The following is a 19,842-nucleotide window of genomic DNA, read 5'->3' on the forward strand; positions in this document are numbered from 1 at the left end:
TAACTAGTTCTAAGTTCTAGGGGACTAATGACCTCAGCAGTCGAGTCCCATAGTGCTCAGAGCCATTTGAACCATTTTTGATTTGATCTATGTTCATCATCATTAAGACGAAGAAAGAAAAAAGCCTTTGAACTTCAGAAATAACGGAACAGGGTTCAATACACTTCCAGTTTCTCCCAAATTCGTCTCAACTTAAATGCGTTTTTAGTCAACCTGCTATAATTAAATTACAAAGCTGAGACTAATCACCGGCCCCTTCATTAAAATGACATAATACGAAGAAAAATCAGGACTTCTGCCGCCTACAGGAATTGAACTAAGTCAGTGGTGAAGGTTTAAAATTCTGCTGAGCCGAGTCTCGAACCTGGATGCTCTGCTTCTCTAGAACGGTTGCCTTAACCACCTCGGCCATTTTTTTTCGGTATTGTTCGTTGCGTTTGGTCTAGGCTGACGTCACAAGACATCCATCCAAGTTGACCGTTGATTCCTTTACTCAGTTTTTTATTACAGAGGGCGAGCCCCACTGCTAGTAGCATTCGCTAAGTCCTGCACGGGTTCGGAAGATGTGGCGCATCCGCACTGAAAGTACCTAGAGCCGTCGTGGCTTATATATGTACCTGTTGTGCCTGTTCTGTCGGACATATCCGGCGTAGGACACCACATATCTACACTGACAGAAGAAATTGCAACACAAAAAAATTAATATAGAGAAATGAAATTTCGGGAATACATTTCTATAGGTAACATATTTAAGTGATTAACATTTCAACATCATATGTTAATGTAAGCACGAGATAAGCCACTGTAAATGTGAAAATCTGTTACATTTATAGCCGGTGTAATCCTCAGAATGTTGAATGAAAGCATCCAAACGTGCATGTATTATGTTGCACCGGTGCCGGATGTCAGTTTGTTGGATGAAAGTCCATGCCATTTGCCTTTTGTGGGTCAACACAGGGACGGATAATGCTGGTTGTCGCCGACAGATATCCTGATCAAGCAGGCCAAGGCAATATGTTCACACTCTGTAGAGCTTGTTGGGTTACAACAGCGGTATGTGGGCGACCGACATAGTATTGAAAACAGCCGGCCGGGGTGACTGAGCGTTTCTAGGCGCTCCAGTCTGGAACCGCGCGCCCGCTACGGTCGCAGGTTCGAATCCTGCCTCGGGCATGGATGTGTGTGATGTCTTTAGGTTAGTTAGGTTTAAATAGTTCTAAGTTCTAGGGGACTGATGACCTCAGAAGTCCCATAGTGCTCAGAACCATTTGAACCATTTTTGTTGAAAACCAACCCCTTGAATATCCCTTCATCAATGGCAGCATAACAGGACAAATGACCAGATTGAGGTCCAAATCTTTAGTCAGGATGTTTGAGATAACCACGAGAGTTCTTCCGTTGTCATGTGAAATCGCACCCCGGACCGGTAATTCTAGGTGCAGCACGCAGACATGTTGGTTGCAGGCCCTCAACAGGCCGCCTCCTACCCAACGTACAGCCATCAATGGCACAGAGGCGAAAATCAGCTTTCATCAGAAAACACAACAGACCTCTACCCTGCCCTTCAATGTGCTCTTGCTTGACACCACTGAAGTCGCAAATGGCAGTGGTTCGGGGTTAGTGGACTGCACGCTACAGGGCCTGTGGTTCGGAGCTCACTTTGAAGGGGCAACCCGTTTGTAAAATTCGTTGTCACTATAGTCCCAACTGATGCTCAAATTGCTACGGAACTGCACACGCAGTAGGATGTGCCAAGCCCCACGACGGACATGACGGTCATCCCTCCCGGTAGTGCCACGTGGCCGTCCGGAGTCCGGTATTCTTGCCATCGTGCATTCTCGTGACCACCGTTGATAACAAACACGTACAGCGGCTACATTCTTACCAAGCCTTTATGCAATATCGCAGAAAGGAACAACCAGCTGCTCGTAGCCCTCTTAAATGACTACGTTCAAACTCAATGAGGTGCTGATAATGGCGTCTTTGTCGCCTTTTAGCCATTCTTGACTAACATCAGCTCATCACGACCAATCTCAAAGGTAAGTATCGCTCACTGCCGCTGCAACGTGTATTTAAAGCAGTCCTGACTCGTATCTTCATGGTAGCGCTACTATTGCCACTCTTACGCAACTGGCGCGAAATGTGAATAGACATCATCTTTCAGTTGTAGAAACAAGACTATCAACTTTCGTTTATGTCGCAAAATTCCTTTTTGCTGTTGCGATTTTCTTCCGTCACTGTATTAATAGATAAATCATTAAAATGATTTGGTCCCATACCTCGTCTTGCTTCTTTGGTGTTGCCACCTGATGGCCCCGCACCATCTGAAACAAACAAAAAACCCATTGAGTGTTATAACTGAAACAATTCGAAAGTAAATCAAATTAGACATTTCTAGTGTTAGGAGAAAGTATACACGTTAATGCATTTGGGAAGCAAATTCTTGTGATGACAGGGGAGGTAGGAGCTGAGTGAATTAGGTAAAGAAAAGAATTAGAGTGTTTACCTAGAGTACAAAACAGATGACGTTCGTTAATTACCACCGTGTTTCAGCACAAGTCTCCATCGGCGCGAAGAAGAATGTGGTACAAATACGACATATAAATAGTGTCTAAAGGTCATTGCCTTAATTGTCAGCTACTAACCTGAAAATTAATCTCGTTATATGGGAACCCACAACAGTTTGGTTTCCTTGCATCAACGTTTTGCGAGGAAAACATTACGGGGCGTCATTTTTTTTAAAAAATAGTCAAACGAGTTTTTGTAGAACTTTCTTTCGTCTTGGGTACTCTATATTGTTTCCACAAGCTCTCTAGAACTTACGAAAGTTAAATACATTTTGACTCTTGGCGAACTATTAATTTTCAGAAACATCGCTGAAATAAACATTTTTCGTTATTAGAATAATTCGAAACTTTTAAAATTTTGTCACCTATTTCCTACACGTTGTATTCCGTTGTAAAAAATAATTTAACAGTCTAAATGTGGTCTGACGACCCACTGCAAACTACACTGAAGCGCCAAACTGGTATAGGCATGCGTATTCAAATACAGAGACAAGTAAACAGGCAGAATACGGCGCTAAATTCGGCAATACCTATATAATACAAGTGTCTGGTGCAGTTCTTAGATCGGTTACTGCTGCTACAACGGCAGGCTGGTTGAAACGGCTCTAACCACTATGGGACTTACCATCTGAGATCATTAGCCCCTAGACTTAGAACTACTTAAACCTCACTAATCTAAGGACATCACACACATCAATGCCCGACGCAGGATTAGAATCTGCGACCGTAGCACCAGCGCGATTCCGGACTGAAGCGCCTAGAACCACTCAGCCACAGCAGCCGGCTACAATGGCAGGTTATCAAGATTCAAGTGAGTTTGAACGTGGTGTTATAGTCGGCGTACGAGCGATGAGACACAGCATCTCCGTTGTAGTGATGAAGTGGGGATTTTCCCGTACGACCATTTCACGAGTGTACCGTGAATATCAGGAATCCGGTAAAACCCCAAATCTCCGACATCGTTGCGGCCAGAAAAAGATCCTACAAGAACGGGACCAAAGACAACTGAAGAGAATCGTTCAATGTGACATAAGTGCAACAAGTCTGTAAATAGCTGCATATTTCAATGCTGGGCCATCAACAAGTGTCATCGTGCGAACAGTTCAACGAAACATAACCGATATGGGCTTTCGAAGCAAAAGGCACACTTGTGTACCCTTGATGACTGCACGACACAAAGCTTTACGCCTTGCATGGGCCTGTCAACACCAACATTCGACTGTTGATGATTGGAAACATGTTGCATGGTCGGACGAGTCTCATTTCAAATTGTAACGAGCGGATGGACGTGCACGGATATGGAGACAACCTCATCAATCCATGTACCCTGCCTATCAGTAGGGGACAGTTCAAAAAATGGTTCAAATGGCTCTGAGCACTATGGGACTTACCATCTGAGGTCATCAGTCCCCTAGAACTTAGAACAACTAAAACCTAACTAACCTAAGGACATCACACACGTCCATGCCCGAGGCAGGATTCGAACCTGCGACCGTAGCGGTCGCGCGGTTCCAGACTGAAGCGCCTAGAACCGCTCGACCACAGAGGCCGGCAAATGGACTGTTCAAGCTGGTGGAGGCTGTGTAATGGTGTGGCGAGCGAGATACGACTCTGACAGGTGACACGTACGTAAGCATCCTGTCTGATCATCTGCATCCATTCATGTCCACTGTGCATTCCAATGGACTTGGGAAATTCCAGCAGGACAATACGATACCTCACACCTCCAGAATTGCGACAGAATGTCTCTAGGAACACTCTTCTGAGTTTTACCACGTCCACTGGATACCAAATTCCCCAGACATGAACATTATTAACCATATCTAGGATGCCTTGCAGGGTGCTGTTCAGAACAGGTCTCCACTCCCTCGTACTCTTACGGATTTATGGAAAACCCTGCAGGATTCATGGTGTCTTTTCTCTCCAACACTACTTGAGGCATTAGTCGCGTTCCTGCCACGTTGTGTTGCGGCACTTCTGCGTGCTCGCGGGTACCGTACACGATATTAGGCAGAGGTACCAGTTTCTTTGGCTTTCCAGTGTACAATTTAGTGTTTTTTGCTTATGAGTGAATTCTTTCACATTTACGTTCAATTGAGAGAAACTGCTGCTCGTAATGTATTATAAGTTCTAAGCATTGAAATGTCCCCGAAAGTTGGTTTAATTAATGTGGTAGCTTTCAAAACGTTTACTATCTACACTGACTAGTAAACTTTTAATAATGGACCAAAAAAGGTCTCTTCATTTTTTTTGTACTTCGGTCAAAGAGAGTGGAAAACACATTTCAAATGTATGAAGGGTGATCTCAGAGGAGAGCAACTTCCCGTTCCTCTCAGTGGTTTGTCATATGAAAATTTGACGTCATTGAAACACAAGGTCTTTCGTAGTACCTCAGTTACAAGAACAGGTCCACTACTAATAGGAAGAGACATAATAGTCCACAGTGAGAGTCCAAGTGATCTTGGTTCCCCTTAACTAGTATAGAAGGTGCCCGATTCATAATATTGGAGTTTTTGTGTTGCAGTACTCGCAGGTTCACAAAGATGGTCTCGTACTGGAAACTGCTGCACAAAATGGAATGGCACTACCTGTGTGGCAAACCAGTCAAACTCTGCTTTGAATACTTAAGTGATACGAACACAACTAATAGCAGAACTTTACGCCCAAAATGTGTCCTGCACTTTTTGTTTTAAGAGGAGTGTAGTCTCTTGGGTAAGACTACAATATATTCACAGAGAGACGTAATTTGGACCATGTGCCGTATGGTGTAGTACTAGTAACTGGCGGGCACAGTGAGCAGCAATATGCTGCTCTTTATTGATGATTCTGTGGTGCACGGGGAGGTAAGATGACTTAGACAAAGATTCTAGTTGGTGTTATGGATGACACCTAGTTCTGAATGTAGAAAAATGTAAGTTAATGCAAATGAGTAGGAAAAATAAACCCATATTGTTCCAGTGCAACATTAGTAGCGTGCTTCTTGACACAGTCGCCGGCCGGAGTGGCCGTGCGGTTCTAGGCGATACAGTCTGGAGCCGAGCGACCGCTACGGTCGCAAGTTCGAATCCTGCCTCTGGCATGGATATGTATGATGTTCTTAGGTTCGTTAGGTTTAATTAGTTCTAAGTTCTAGGCGACTGATGACCTCAGCAGTTAAGTCGCATGGTGCTCAGAGCCATTTGATCAATTTTTTGACACAGTCACATCAATTAAATATCTAGGCGTAACACTGCAAAGCCATATGAAATGGAACGAGCATGTAAGGACTGTAGTATGGAAGGTGAATGGTCGACTTTGGTTTATTTGGAGAATTTTACCAAAGTGTGCATCATCTGTAAAAGAGACCACATACAGGGCACTAGTGCGATCCATCCTTGAGTAATGTTCCAGTGTTTGGGATCCGCACCAGGTCTCATTAAAGGAAGACTTCGAAAGGAAAGGAAGGAAGATTGTGTTTTACGCCCCGTCGACATAGTCATTATAGAGGGAGCAAAAGATCGGATTGTGTCATGCATGGGGAAGGAAATAGGCCTTGATCATTCAAAGGATGCGTCCCGGTATTTTCCTGGAGGGATTTAGGTAAATCACGGAAAACCTATATCAGGATGCCCGGGTGCGGGTTTGAACCGTATTCCTCTCGAATGCGAGTTCAGATGCTAATCAGGAAGGCGTCGAAGCAATTCAGAGGCGGACTGCTAGATTTGTGACTGGTACGTTTGAACAACACAAAATATTACAGAGATGCTTTGGGAAATAAAATGGTAATCACTGTAGGGCAGGCAACGTTCTTTTCGAGGAGCACTATTGAGAAAATTTAGAGAACCAGCATTTGAAGCTGACTGCGTAACGTTTCTACTGCCGCCAACTTAACGTTTAATGCAAGGACAACGAAGATAAGAGAAATTAGGGCTCATATGGAGGCATATAGACCTCGTTTTCCCATCGTTCTAGAAGTAGCGTGAACGTCTTGAACATTCAAGTGCCAAGTGGTCTTGATCTGTTGTAAACTAGATAAGCGAAAAGAGTCACAGGTTTGCAATCGAAGAAATTTGGCGGCATCGTACACGTATTCGGAAGTATTGCAGATGACGTGCAGTGAATTAATTGCCAGAAATAGATATCAATTATTTCCATATGATTTACAAATCATTTCTGACAAATGAAGGTGTAGTTACTTGAAAAAGGAAGTTTTTGTGGGAAGTCGTTTAATCAGCAAGATTTTTTTTACGTTCATGATAGCGAGGGTCTGCTATTACGACTTACACTGCTCACCACATGATGGTTTAAGATTGTCAGCAGATCGAGCATGCTAATGAAACAATGCTACAGAGGATTTTTATAAGTTTCCAGCTGTATCTGGCATCTAATGTTCACCCTTTCCGCAGGATGCAGGTGGAGAGCTGACGACCAATAGTGTCCAAGATGCATTGAGATCAGATCAATTTGATGGCTAAGACATCAACGTGAGTACTTCTGAAACGACTGTAGCACAGCTGAGGCTTCTATGACAAAGCATTATAAGGGCGCTTGTGCAGAAAGGCCTTCCCTCGACAAGATTGCAGGCTGTCACGACAGCATGTGTCGGGAGATGTTTCGTTTGTTGTTGTGTTCGAGAGACCTAGCAGTTATCACATTTTTCAGTTTTTGTTGAACATTATTAGAAGAAACATAATGACAACTGAAAATGAATCAGTTAAACATTTTATATGTCAAAGCTACTCATCGATACTGAACTTATTATGAAAAAAATGCTCCTACTGAAGCTAAAATATATTCCGACATAAAAGGTATGAGGATAGGGGAGTAAAGAGGAATGTGTGTGAACAGAAAATAGCACTCCCATCTCTTCAAGGAAGCAACTTTCACACAGGTGAACTGTGTCGATAACCAACACAGTCACATGAACAGTAGGGCAAAGCAAATCCTGGGACACTTTTGGCATCAAATTTGTATACTAATTAATTAAAGTTACCAATTAAAACACACCTCCCCCTTAACCTATTCTTCTGCTAAGTAGTTTATCATCACTGAGGGTTGATTTATGACCCCCTGGCGATAATCAGTCCTTCTGAGAAACCCGCCCACCCCTCTTGGAAAAGGGATGCCGATCCCAGTGCACTTCTGATATCAAATTAATTGACTAATTAATTAAACTGATAAATTAATTACCCATCTTCCGATGGGTAATCACCAGCCTATCGGAGAGTACCTCCACTCCCCTCTCTGACACCGTTTTTGGCGGGAAATCTATACATAGGCGGGAAATTCAACATTTCGTCATAAATTCAAATACTAATTACATTTTATTGCACAGGACATAATAACAGTAAATTGTTTATTTATATAAATTCAAATTGCATGTCACTGGTGTGGTAGGATGTAGAGTAGTTTCTTTTTTCATCATTTTTGGAATATTGACACACATTATGGCATCACAATCCAAGATGGCAGAAACAGAATACTGGTGCAGTCTACTCCCCTCCTCCTACTCCTACTGGCGGGAAAGTCAAAAACTGATGGGAAAATCCAAATTTTTTCCCATGTATATGGAGCATGAGAGTTGGGGGGGGGGAGTAAATACCACTGATCGAGCACTAGACAGTGACTCTATCCAATGTCGTCAAATGGTTCAAATGGCTCTGAGCACTATGCGACTTAATTTCTGAGGTCATCAGTCGCCTAGAAATTACAACTAATTAAACCTAACTAACGTAAGGACATCACACACATCCATGCATGAGACAGGATTCGAACCTCCGACTGTAGCGGTCACTCGGTTCCACACTGTAGCGCCTAGAACCGCACGGCCACTCCGGCCAGCCAATGTCGTCAATAACTGCTTTGACAGGATGTTTTCGCTATTAGACTAGCACTAGTGGGTTACTCCAGCCAGTTTCGCCACTAGCCCTGTATAGGAAGGAGGGGTGGTAATAATAATAGAACAGCAAACAACCACTGAAGTGCAGGCGAGTGGCCTCCTGCTGATCTGCAAATGAACAGCTTCCGGGAAGAACATAAGGATGGGTAATAACATTAGAACTGAGAGTCACTGACCCAGTGCAGTTTTTTTTTCTTCTTTATGGGCAGGGGAGGGCTGGCAGCGGCACAATCCGCCGCTCTTCAGCCGAGTGGCATAAAATTAATAAAAGAGCAAACTGACATATAAAAAGGGAGGAAAAAGGAGGATATAAAAACACAGTAAATGGAGACAATGGAAGTTAAAATATACACTAACACGGGGATGCTCATTGCGGGATGGTTAAAAAGTCAACATACAATTAAAACAACACAGTCGGCGATTTGTGGAGCACTTAAAATACACTGAAGTCACACACACAAGTCAAATGTCTGCCACAGTATAAAAACACACAAAGCAAGTGACACTTAAAAAACCACTGTAAGCAACAGAAGCTAGCCGAGGTGGCCGAGCGGTTCTAGGCGCTTCAGTCTGGAACCACACAACTGCTACAGTCGCAGGTTCGAATCCTGCCTCGGGCATGGATGTGTGTGATGTCCTTAGGTTAATTAGGTTTAAGTAGTTCTAAGTCTAGGGAACTGATGACCTCAGTGAAGTCCCATAGTGATTAGAGACATTGGAACCATTTTCTTGAAGTCAGGAGGGAGTGCAGAGATATAGAGGGTGGGAACGGGAAAGAAGGGGGCATAGGAGGGAGGAAAGTCACTTAGGGGAAGGGAAGAGGAGGGTAGAGGGAGCCCTGAGGAGGAGGAGGAGGAGGAGGAGGGGAAAGGTGGGGTTAGACTTGGTAGAAGGAGTAGATATCAGGGTGAAGTTCATCATCTGGGTGGGGCAGGTGCTGGAAGTTGCATTGGGAAAGGAGGTGTAAGGTGTGGAGACAGAGAGAGAGAGTGGGGCACAATAGTAAAGGCACAGCAACAGGTTGTGGGTGGAGAGGAAGGGTGACACCACTGGGTGGGTGGGGGGGATCGAGTTGGCGGACGATGTACAGGGTGCTGATGTGTTCGAGGAAAAGAAGAAGATGGGGTAAGGGAATGAGGTTGTAGAGGATGCACATAGGGGATGGAAGGCGGATGCAGTAGGCGAGGCAGAGTGCATGGTGTTCTAGGATTTGGAGTGCTTCAGGGAATCTGGGACAGACCGAAGTCCAAGTGACACTGGCAGATTAACGATTTGTAGGTGTGAGGGATGGTGGAAGGATGCAGTCCCCATGTCCGGCCGGACAGGAATTTTATGAGGTGCAGTCTATTGTGGGCTTTGTGTTGGATTGTAAAGAAATGGTGAGTCAAGGTGAGTTGATGGTAAAGGTTGAGGCCAAGGTATTTCAGGGTAGGAGTGATGTGGATAGGATGATCATAAATGGCGAGGTAAAAATCGTCGAGCCAGAAGGACTGGGTAGTACGACCTGTTATGATTACCTGGGCCTTGGTAGGGTTGATGTGAAGGAGCCACTGGTTGCACCAAGCAATGAACTGGTCGAGGTGGTTTTGAAGGGTACGTTGAGACTGTTGAAGGGTAGGATAAATGGCCAGGAAGGCAATGTCATCAATAAACTGGAGGAGATGAACAGGCAGGGAAGGTTTGACCATATCGGCAGTATATAGGATGCAGAGGAGAGGGGAAAGGACAGAGCCCTGGGGTACGCTGGCAGTGGGATAGAAAGTACAGTAGTTGGTAATGGTCCCCATGCCCCTATAAATCTCTACCCCTATATGCAGAACTCCTGCAGAAACTTCATTGGGGAATGAAACACACTTATGCCTATTTACGAGCTGCAAGTCGCATCCTAGCCAACAGAAACAAGGGAAATTCATTGTATGATATTTTTTTATAAATGTAGTGCTTATTATCTTTCTCGTACACGATATCTCAAAACAAAAATTGATAAGTCATCTCCCGTCTAGTCCCGCGCCATCTACCGAGTGTATTGTATACCTGAAGACATGGCCAGCCGGAAATTTCTTTGTAACTGCCACTCGCGACAACGTAAGTCACGGCTTTTAGTTGCCGACCCCTTATGACACTCCTGCCACTGGCCTTCGCATAACGCGAGACAAGTCGGCGTGACTTTGACTAACAGAAGTCCCACTCCTGACAGACTCCTCAGTTTAAAAAAACCTGCTGTAAACGACCTGAAATGTGGATGTTGTTATGTCAATACGCCTACAATTTCTCACTCAAAATGTAGATTCCTCTCTCTTAAACGAGTCATTTTCGAAGACAGAAGAAATCGGAATATACACACGTTTTCACATCACTTAAGTATCGTTACTTGTTGTGGAAATCCTGTACAACACTATGACATTGGGTATATTTCCTCTAAGAATTCTCTCATCACGTAGAAAAATCTGTTCATATCAGGTTAACCTCTGACACGTCCTGCATCACAGAACCACAGTAATTGTCATCTTTGGCTCATGCACAGCTGCATCTCTTTGCAAACACTGTAACTCTGTATTAGTTTATCCCTGGGCATTCATGTTGATGCCAATCTTGATTAAAGTATTTGCTCATAAATTGACAGTAGTACACGTTAATATACGAATAGGAATAAGATATCAGATCACTTCGTCCTTGTAGTATTTCATTCATTTATTTATTTGTTTTATTTTGTGTCCCGTGTTAATGCCAGTCTAATTAAAGTATTTGCCTGTATATCGACTTTAATACGTGCAAACAAAATCAAATCACATCTCTGAACAAAGTAGGTCTACGCCATATCTTTTTGTCAAGATCTTTGTTACAAGGAACAGCTGTACAGCACATGCTGGATGCTGACGAAGTTTCGCTATCAGAGTGTAAATGCATACAGATTGTGTAAAAGTGATGTACCAACTGGCCTTCAAAATGGAAGCAGACGGATGGACACTAACAGAAAAAAACCGCCCGTGCTGTCGTAGTAAGGGCAAAACTAAAATTTTGCGTCCATATCGTCAGATAAACAATACTCATGGCGATACATTAAAGCATGTGTCATCGTCTTCTCACAGACTCTAGCAGCATTATGCTAGAAATAGTGATATAATTTCCAGAAAACCGTTTGAAGATGAACCTGAAAACGTTCGAAAACCGATTCACGGAATAATGAAGAACTATTCAAAAAATGACTGGTTGCAGTTTTATGTATTTACAGTCACGGGTTCTAAGCGATTCGTAATGAACAAGCTTAATTAGTTATAATATCCCTATGTACACTATGCACCACTAATATAAGGTATCAATGCTCTTGGTCTCTTCGAAAATGGAACACAGATATCTGCTACACCCATCACTGTGGAACATCAGTCATCATCACCTTCAGACAGATGTTTTGAAACGCTTCACAATGCAGCAAACTCCTCCAGTTTCCATATGTTGTGATGGCTTCTACATTTTATTGTCAATAAGAAACACTGCCTCTGTCTTATGCATGCCTTACAACGGGCGATGGTCAGCTTCCAGTGAGAGCCGATCGATCTAAACTTGTTAATGTTGGTTTAGCACCTCACACAATCTAATGTATGGCTGTGTACACAGCTGTTGTCATACCCTGCTTGGATGTGTTACAGCAAAAATGTATCAAACTGATTATGAAACAACAACAAAAAAATCCTCTATTGCGTATGATAGATTGTGGGATACCGTCTTCCTCCAGTATAGGCGACAAAACTTTATACGGGCCTGCGGAAGCGACTTCGATCACTTGTCACCTGCTCCAGTGGACCAACACGTGATATTTAATGAGATCACCACATATGCTCTATGTCGACACGCAAACGGTACATGTTTTCTACGTATCAGTAGAGAAAGACGCGGTACAATCTTATTGAGTTCTCTATCAGGTGACGTTAGCGAATTTTTATAGCTTGTAATTTCAATCCGTTTTATGATATAAGATTAACGGGGCAGGGGGGTGAGGGAGAGGGGCCGGGGGAGAGAGGGAGAGAGCTGCCAACAAAGTGTCTGACACCATTACACTGCCGGCCGCGGTGGTCGTGCGGTTATAGGCGCTGCAGTCCGGAACCGCGGGACTGCTACGGTCGCAGGTTCGAATCCTGGCTCGGGCATGGATGTGTGTGATGTCCTTAGATTAGTTAGGTTTATGTAGTTCTAAGTTCTAGGGGACTGATGACCTAAGATGTTAAGTCCCATAGTGCTCAGAGCCATTTGAACCATTACACTGTCGTTAATCTAGCGTAGTAATCATAGTAATACGATAATGGAGACCAGATGATGTACAGGGTGATATTTATAGACAGTTATTCAATATCGATGAATTGTAAGCGTTACGCTTCTGAAATTCTTTGTACAGTCCATGTATATTGTGTGTGGTTGTGAAATTCCTCCTGTACATTGGTGTGCTATTTTTCTTGTTGTGATAGCTCTCTGCCTAGTCAGTGACGGGTGGACGACTAGACAGCCTTCTAACTAATGGGACAGTGCTGTTGCAACGTGATGTTTCGTGATTGTTAGCAGCGGCCTGTAACTCGGCGGGGGACACCTCTTACTCGTCAGAATCAGGTGGATTCAAACGCTGTACATCGAAGACTGGAGGATTCGTGAGAATACGGCCGGAAACGATACTCTGACGAAAGGGGAATTGAGAGGTCAGCCCTATACTGTTTCTTCTAATTATTGTGTCCAAACATATTACAACCTCTCACATACGTCTCGTGAAGTGACTTCAGTAATAAATTTATGGGCTAATATGAAGGTTTCTACAGAGATGCAATAGTAGCAGAATTTCAGTCTTTGTTTTCTCGGTAAATAGGAGGCAACATTCTACTGTGAGTTATGTGTGCCTATAAGCTGATGGAGTGAGATCTTAACAGGCAAGATAAATTTACATCTACATATATACGCATACAACACAAGCCAACGTACGCTGCGTGCCCGAGGGTTCCTGTACCATTACCAGTCACTTTCTTTCCTATTCCACCCGCAAATAGAGCTAGGGAGAAAAAGACTTTCTATATGCCTCCTTGTGAGCGCTAATTTCTCACATCTTATCTTAGTGGCCTGAACGCGAAATGTATGTTGGCGGCAGTAGAATCCTTCTGCAGTCAGCCTCAAACGTCGGTTCTCAATACGTTCCTTGAGAATAACATCGTATTTTCTCCAGGGATTCCCATTTGAATTCTCGGAGCATTTGCTCACAAATTTAGTGGCAGCCAATAGGAACGCTTCTATGGGGCTGTATTCGAAGGGTAATCGAGGTCTCCAGACTCGGACAGGTATTTACCCCAGTGACTTTCAAGCACCCAGTCCTTCTGAGAAAGATAGGACAACTTTTACCAGTCTGGAATCATTAACAACTGTACAGCATGGCGAGTGGTGAGTCATCGGCTGGGAGCGATACAGTCTTGACACGAGGGCGGAGGATCGCAAACTGGTGGCAGTGGTGGCAGCTGTTCACATGTGACCCAATGGAGGGGGCGGGGATGAAGGCGGAGGCGTCGTTGGGATCGAAGAGATAGTCAAACATTCTACTGCCCCCTAGACTGAGAGGTCTCAGCAGGGAGCAGTATTCCAGAATTGTAAGTGACTTACATCCACCAGCATGACAAGGCAACCCAGAGGCAGAGCGCAATTAGCGTTGGATATCTTCAGCTATTTGATAACGGTTACCACATATTTTGGTAGTAGAGGAAGTGACTACCTAGCCTGTTGGAAGCTTCCAGAAATGTCACGTAAGTGTCTGTAATGGTTGCCTGACGAGTGTAACCCAACTGCAAGAAAAAAATTACTCACTATGCAAAGGGACTCTCTTGATCAATTTAATTAATTAGTGAATCAGTTTGTTATCATTGATGTGCCGACGGGTGGGTGGTTTTGAGGGCGAGTGTACCACAAGTATGATTCGTGAGTTGGAGTGGTGATTGGCATTTTCTCGTTGCGACAAGATCTCGTAACGGAATTTATATTTCCCAACTACACAGGGAGATATGATGATTGCAATTAAATCAGCTACATTACCGAATTTATAAAGTGATCTGTAGTAACAACCTGACATCACAACTCCTTTGTGCTACTACCTTGAGAGATCTCGTAGAGGACAACGCATTTTATTACTTTAAGAGAATTCGAAACTGAGGAAGCATCCTGTGACAGAGGCAGATCTTAGCACTCCGTCGTCAGCCAGAAATGAGCTTAATTTTTAGCCTAGTGATGCAGGAATTGTCAGCTAATAAGCTGATATTAACAGATTTTTCTACCTGATGAGAGAATACTTAGGGAAAATTTATCCTGTGCCATAGTGTTATGTAGGATTCTCACAACTTCTTTTCCCGATGTGAAAATGCCTGTATGCTCCGATTTCTTCTGTCATCGAAAGTAACTCATTTAAGAAGAAGGGACCTACATTTCGTGTGAGAAATTCGCGGTTTATTGACGAAACAAAATCCCCGTTTCGCATTGGGTAAAGCGGATTTTTTAAAATGAGGAGTCTATGTCAGGGGTGGAACTGCAGTTAATCCAAGTCGCACCTGCTTGTCTTCCACTGTGCCATGGGGCAAGCGGCAGGAGTGGCCACGAGGTGTGGGCGACTGGAACCCACGGCTTAAGTCTATTGCGAGTGGCAGTTAAAAAGAAAAGTTCTAGGCCAGCTAGATCTCTTCAGGTACGCAATACACTTCGTAGATGACGTTGGACTAGACTGGAGGTGACTAGTCAGTTTTTTTGTCTTGCGATTGTAACGTTATACGTATTTAGGCGAGCTAATCGGCCTCCCAGTATTGGTAAGAGATGAATATGCTTGCTGTGCTGGGTGCGAATCGGCGGGAGGATGACGACACGTGGTCGCTCCAGGCGAGCCAAGTACAATGGCGTCAGCAAAAGGACATGAAACGGGGAAAATTCTCAAGCTGGAAATTTCGACGGTTGACGCTTGCATTGCCTTTGTGTAGAATATGCTTCAAGAAAGGGCAGTGTGTCAGACTCTATTAAAATAGCCAAGTTACAGTTCTTTGAGATTCAACAATGACTTATGTCAAATATTGATGCAAATCTGAATACTTCTGCGTTCGCAGAAAAATGAGGCACATCCAATGACACAAGAATATTTCAATATCTTTAAAACTATAGAACTTAATATTTCACAGTGAATAAACATTTACAAGTGCACCTCTGAATTAACAACTTTTAATCGTTTCATGCGATTTCAGCGAACGATATCTCACGATAGCATTGCACTGTTGCTATTATCCCAGAAAGCTGCGTACCAGCATCTATTTTATTTACTAATTTGTTAGGTCTTTTATATCTTTATGATGCAGATGTTTGTCAGAACGTCGTATTCTCCACATTTACATGGCTAATGAATAAAGCATGAATACCTCACATGTTTTAATACTTACGTAGCTATTTAATGAGCAGTTCACTGTTTATCCAGTAACTTTATTTAAATGTTGAGGGCAAGCGGTATTAAAAAGCAGTGCTAGTTTAAATGTGGTCAATCGCATGTGTTAGCAGACACCACTATTGAAATGAGATCCGAAAGACGCTTCACTCAATAAGGCATAAATAATTGTTTAAATAAAATTTAACTCAATTCGTTGTCATTTAACGTGAGCGCACTTGCACAAGAATACTGGGTTATTGATCTATGAACCGACTACTACTTACATTTGTTGTAAATAATCTGAATGTAGCCGCATGTTTATAACATTTCTTTTATTTAAATATTGTCGTAATGCATTAGTTTAATGCGAGAAGTGGGCAACTTTAATGAAATCATGTCTGTAGAGCTTAATTACGATGTATTGTTGGTAGGGATGGACTTCAACCAATGAGAGTTGGACGGTGGGGGAACACTACTGGAGTCAAGTGGAGACTGGGACTTCTCAAATTAAGAACTCAAGGGAGCGATTCTGGACACCTTTGATGGGTTCTGAAAGAAGACAGAATTGTCTAGAATAGCGTGCATGATTCAGACATATGGGTGGTTGTTTCTGGGCAGTGAACGGCCGGTATAACACTGAAACTTTTGAAGGGGCTTTATATTTCGAGATGTTTGAACGTGCTCCAGAGTAGGACTAACTTACTCCGCTTGTTGTATTACGGAACTGAAAGTGAGGAGAGTATGAGTTACTATTCTTTGTATCGTGTGTGATAATTTGTGACTCAGCATGATGAAGTCTCAGTTGTTTTGAGCTGGCGAAGATTTCGTGTATTGTGAGCACGAAATGCACTTAGTTTTCGGTTATCTTAGATAACTATTTAGTTTGGGTATTTTGTTACCATTCTCGTAACGCTGTCAATGTAACGTTACTGCATTTGATAAGGGTATTTTTTGTCTGTATTTTAACTGAATATCGTAGGACCACTTCCGGTTTATTTGAGACGTCTTCTCTTAAATGAACATTATTCAACGTAATTCTCTGTCGTTTTGATCAATTACAGACGTTAGAATAGACCCTTTTTTCTTTAAAAAAATTATTCGTTTATCTTTGATATTTCTGTGTATTTTATTAATTCGCGATTTTAGGCAATGTATACACAATCTGTTGCAGGATCATAGCTACAGGTTATCATTTGCAAAGGAATTAGCTGCGGGGCATGAAACCAGACGTGTGCGGCTCGGTCCTATGACTACATCGAGCTACTACTTTCAAACAGAGCCATGCATAGCCCAATTACATAAAGTACGAGTAATAACAGGTAAAGAAGCACCTGGTTTGCTCGTATGGACTGCTGTTTGGAAGAGCAACTACCCAGCTGTGACACCTAGGTACCGTCGCAAGATGCCGTGTTAAATTAAGGTTATGAACACTACATCTGTAAAAAAATATCGTATTATGAATTCCCATGTTTTTGTTGGCTGGGATGCAAACTGCAACACATAAATAAGTGTAAGTGTGTTTCATTCCCCAATGATGCTACAGGAGTTCTGTATACAGGGCCAGGGATTTATAGCCACACTGGGACAGAGGGTCGCTGTTGTAATACTATTACCCAGTCTTATGTTCCTCCCAGAAGCTATTCACTTGTAGATCGGCAGGAGGCTACTCGTCTGCACTTTTGTGATAGCTTGCTGTTCTATTATTATTACCACCCACCCTTACCATACAGGGCTATTGACTAAACTGGCTGGAGCAACTCTCTAGTGCTCTACATTCAGCAGTTATTGACGAAATTTTTCCCGCCAATAGGATTAGGGCCGTTAGACTGCAACACGGCCATCTTGGATTGTGATTTTGTAGACTATGGTAGTATTTCAAAGATGATGAACTACGGTACCCACATCCTATCACACGAGAGATATGCAAACTGAATTTCTATAAATAAATAATCTGTCATTACTAGTCCTCTGCAATACAATATAATTACCATTTGTATTTAACATGAAATTTTGAATTTCCCGTCGATTTGTGGATTTCCTACCATTAGGGGGGTGGAGAATGAGATGAGGGACCTATGATGAACTGAGGATTTCCGAGATGGGGAGGGGGTATTAATTAATTAGTCAATTAATTTGATATCAAAAGTGTGCCAGAATCGACATCTCTTTTCCCAGAGGGGTGGGGAGGGGGGATCTCAGGAGCAATGATTTTTCCCAGAAGGTCACAAACCACTTAGCAGAAAAACACAGCAAGAGGAGGTGGGTAGTTTAACTGACCAGTATAATTAATTAGTAGATCAATTTGATATTCTCCCAGAATCGGCTTTGTTTACTACTCACATGGTGTTCAGAAGACAATGCACATCATTTACGACAAACAAGCGTTACAGTTTCCTTAAGGCTTATGGTAGGTTTAATTTTAGCTGCAGGCTTCTCTATTACTAGTATATATTTGTTCTGACACATAGTATCCATAAAATCTTACCCTTCACAAGATCCGCAAACCAGTACTTAGAAAACCACAGAGCATGTTCATCCCATGGATTGCGTTTATCTTCCCAAATTTCGAAGTCTCCACCGTAATGGATACACATGGTTTGATCGCCGATATTGGTGTAAAAGAATCCGACATCACTGAGTGTGTCTGTACACTGCTTAATACAAAACAATCAAACAACGTAGGACGCTAGCCTCGCCTCCCACACTATGTGATCAAAAGTATCCGGACACCTGGTTGAAAATGATTTACAAGTTCGTGACGTCCTCCAACGCTGACGCTGGAATTCAGTATGGTGTTGGCCCACCCTTAGCCTTGATGACAGTTTCCGTTTTCGCAGTCGTAAGTCCAATTAGGTTCTTGAAGGTTTCTTGGGGAATGGTAGCCCATTCTTCACGGAGTGCTGCACTGAGGAGAGGTACCGATGTCGGTCGTTGAGGCCTGGCACGAAGTCGGCGTTCCAAAACATCCCAAAGGTGTTCTATATGATTCAGGTCAGGACTCTGGGCAGGCCAGTCCATTACAGGCCGTTATTTATGAACATGTGTTCGATCGTGTTGAAAGATGCAATCGCCATCCCAGAATTGCCCTTCAACAGTGGGAAGCAAGAAGGCGCTTAAAACATCAATGTAGACTTGTGCTGTGATGTGATAGTGCCACTCAAAACAACAGGGGGTGCAAGCCCCATCCATGAAATACACGATCACACCGTAACAACACCGCCTCCTATTTTACTGTTGGCACCACGCACGCTGGGAGGTGACGTTCACCGGGCTTTCGCTATACCCACACACATGGGATCGCCACACTGTGTACTGTGATTCGTCACTCCACACAACGTTTTTTCACTGTCCAATCTTCCAATTTTTACGATCTTTACACCAAGGGAGGCGTCGTCTGGAAGTTACTGGCGTGATGAGTGGCTTATGAGCAGCCGCTCGACCATGAAATCCGCCTTACTGTCATATTATTTGCAGTGGATCATGATGCAGTTTGGAATTCCTGTGTGATGGTCTGGTAGGATGTCTGCCTATTACACATTACGACCATCTTCAACTGTCGGCGGTCTCTGTCAGTCAATAGACGAGGTCGGTCTGTACGCTTTTGTACTGTACGTGTCCCTTCACGTTTTCACTTCACTGTCACATCGGAAACAGTGCACCAAGAGATGTTTAGGGGTATGGAAATCTCGCGTACAGACGTATGACACAAGTGACACCCAATCACATGACAACGTTCGAAGTCCGTGAGTTCCGCGGAGCGCCCCATTCTGCTCCGGCTGGCTCTGAGGACTATGGGACTTAACATCTGTGGTCATCAGTCCCCTAGAACTTAGAACTACTTAAACCTAACTAATCTAACGACATCACACACATCCATGCCCGAGGCAGGATTCGAACCTGCGACCGTAGCAGTCGCGCGGTTCCGGACTGCGCGCCTAGAACCGCTAGACCACCGCGGCCGGCCATTCTGCTCTCTCACG

The 19,842-nt window shown here is 43.4% G+C and overlaps 1 protein-coding gene across 1 annotated transcript in view; it reads right to left on the reverse strand.

The window, feature by feature from the left end:
- Window positions 1-19,842, reverse strand: part of LOC124722411 (collagen alpha-1(I) chain-like) — a 193,558-nt gene that overhangs the window by 48,522 nt on the left and 125,194 nt on the right. The window contains exon 6 of the mRNA XM_047247579.1: window positions 2,280-2,324. Within this exon, the coding sequence (XP_047103535.1) occupies window positions 2,280-2,324 (45 nt within the window). The remainder of the gene's footprint in view (window positions 1-2,279; window positions 2,325-19,842) is intronic.

Source organism: Schistocerca piceifrons, chromosome X (assembly GCF_021461385.2).
Source record: "Schistocerca piceifrons isolate TAMUIC-IGC-003096 chromosome X, iqSchPice1.1, whole genome shotgun sequence".
Lineage (NCBI taxonomy): Eukaryota > Metazoa > Arthropoda > Insecta > Orthoptera > Acrididae > Schistocerca > Schistocerca piceifrons.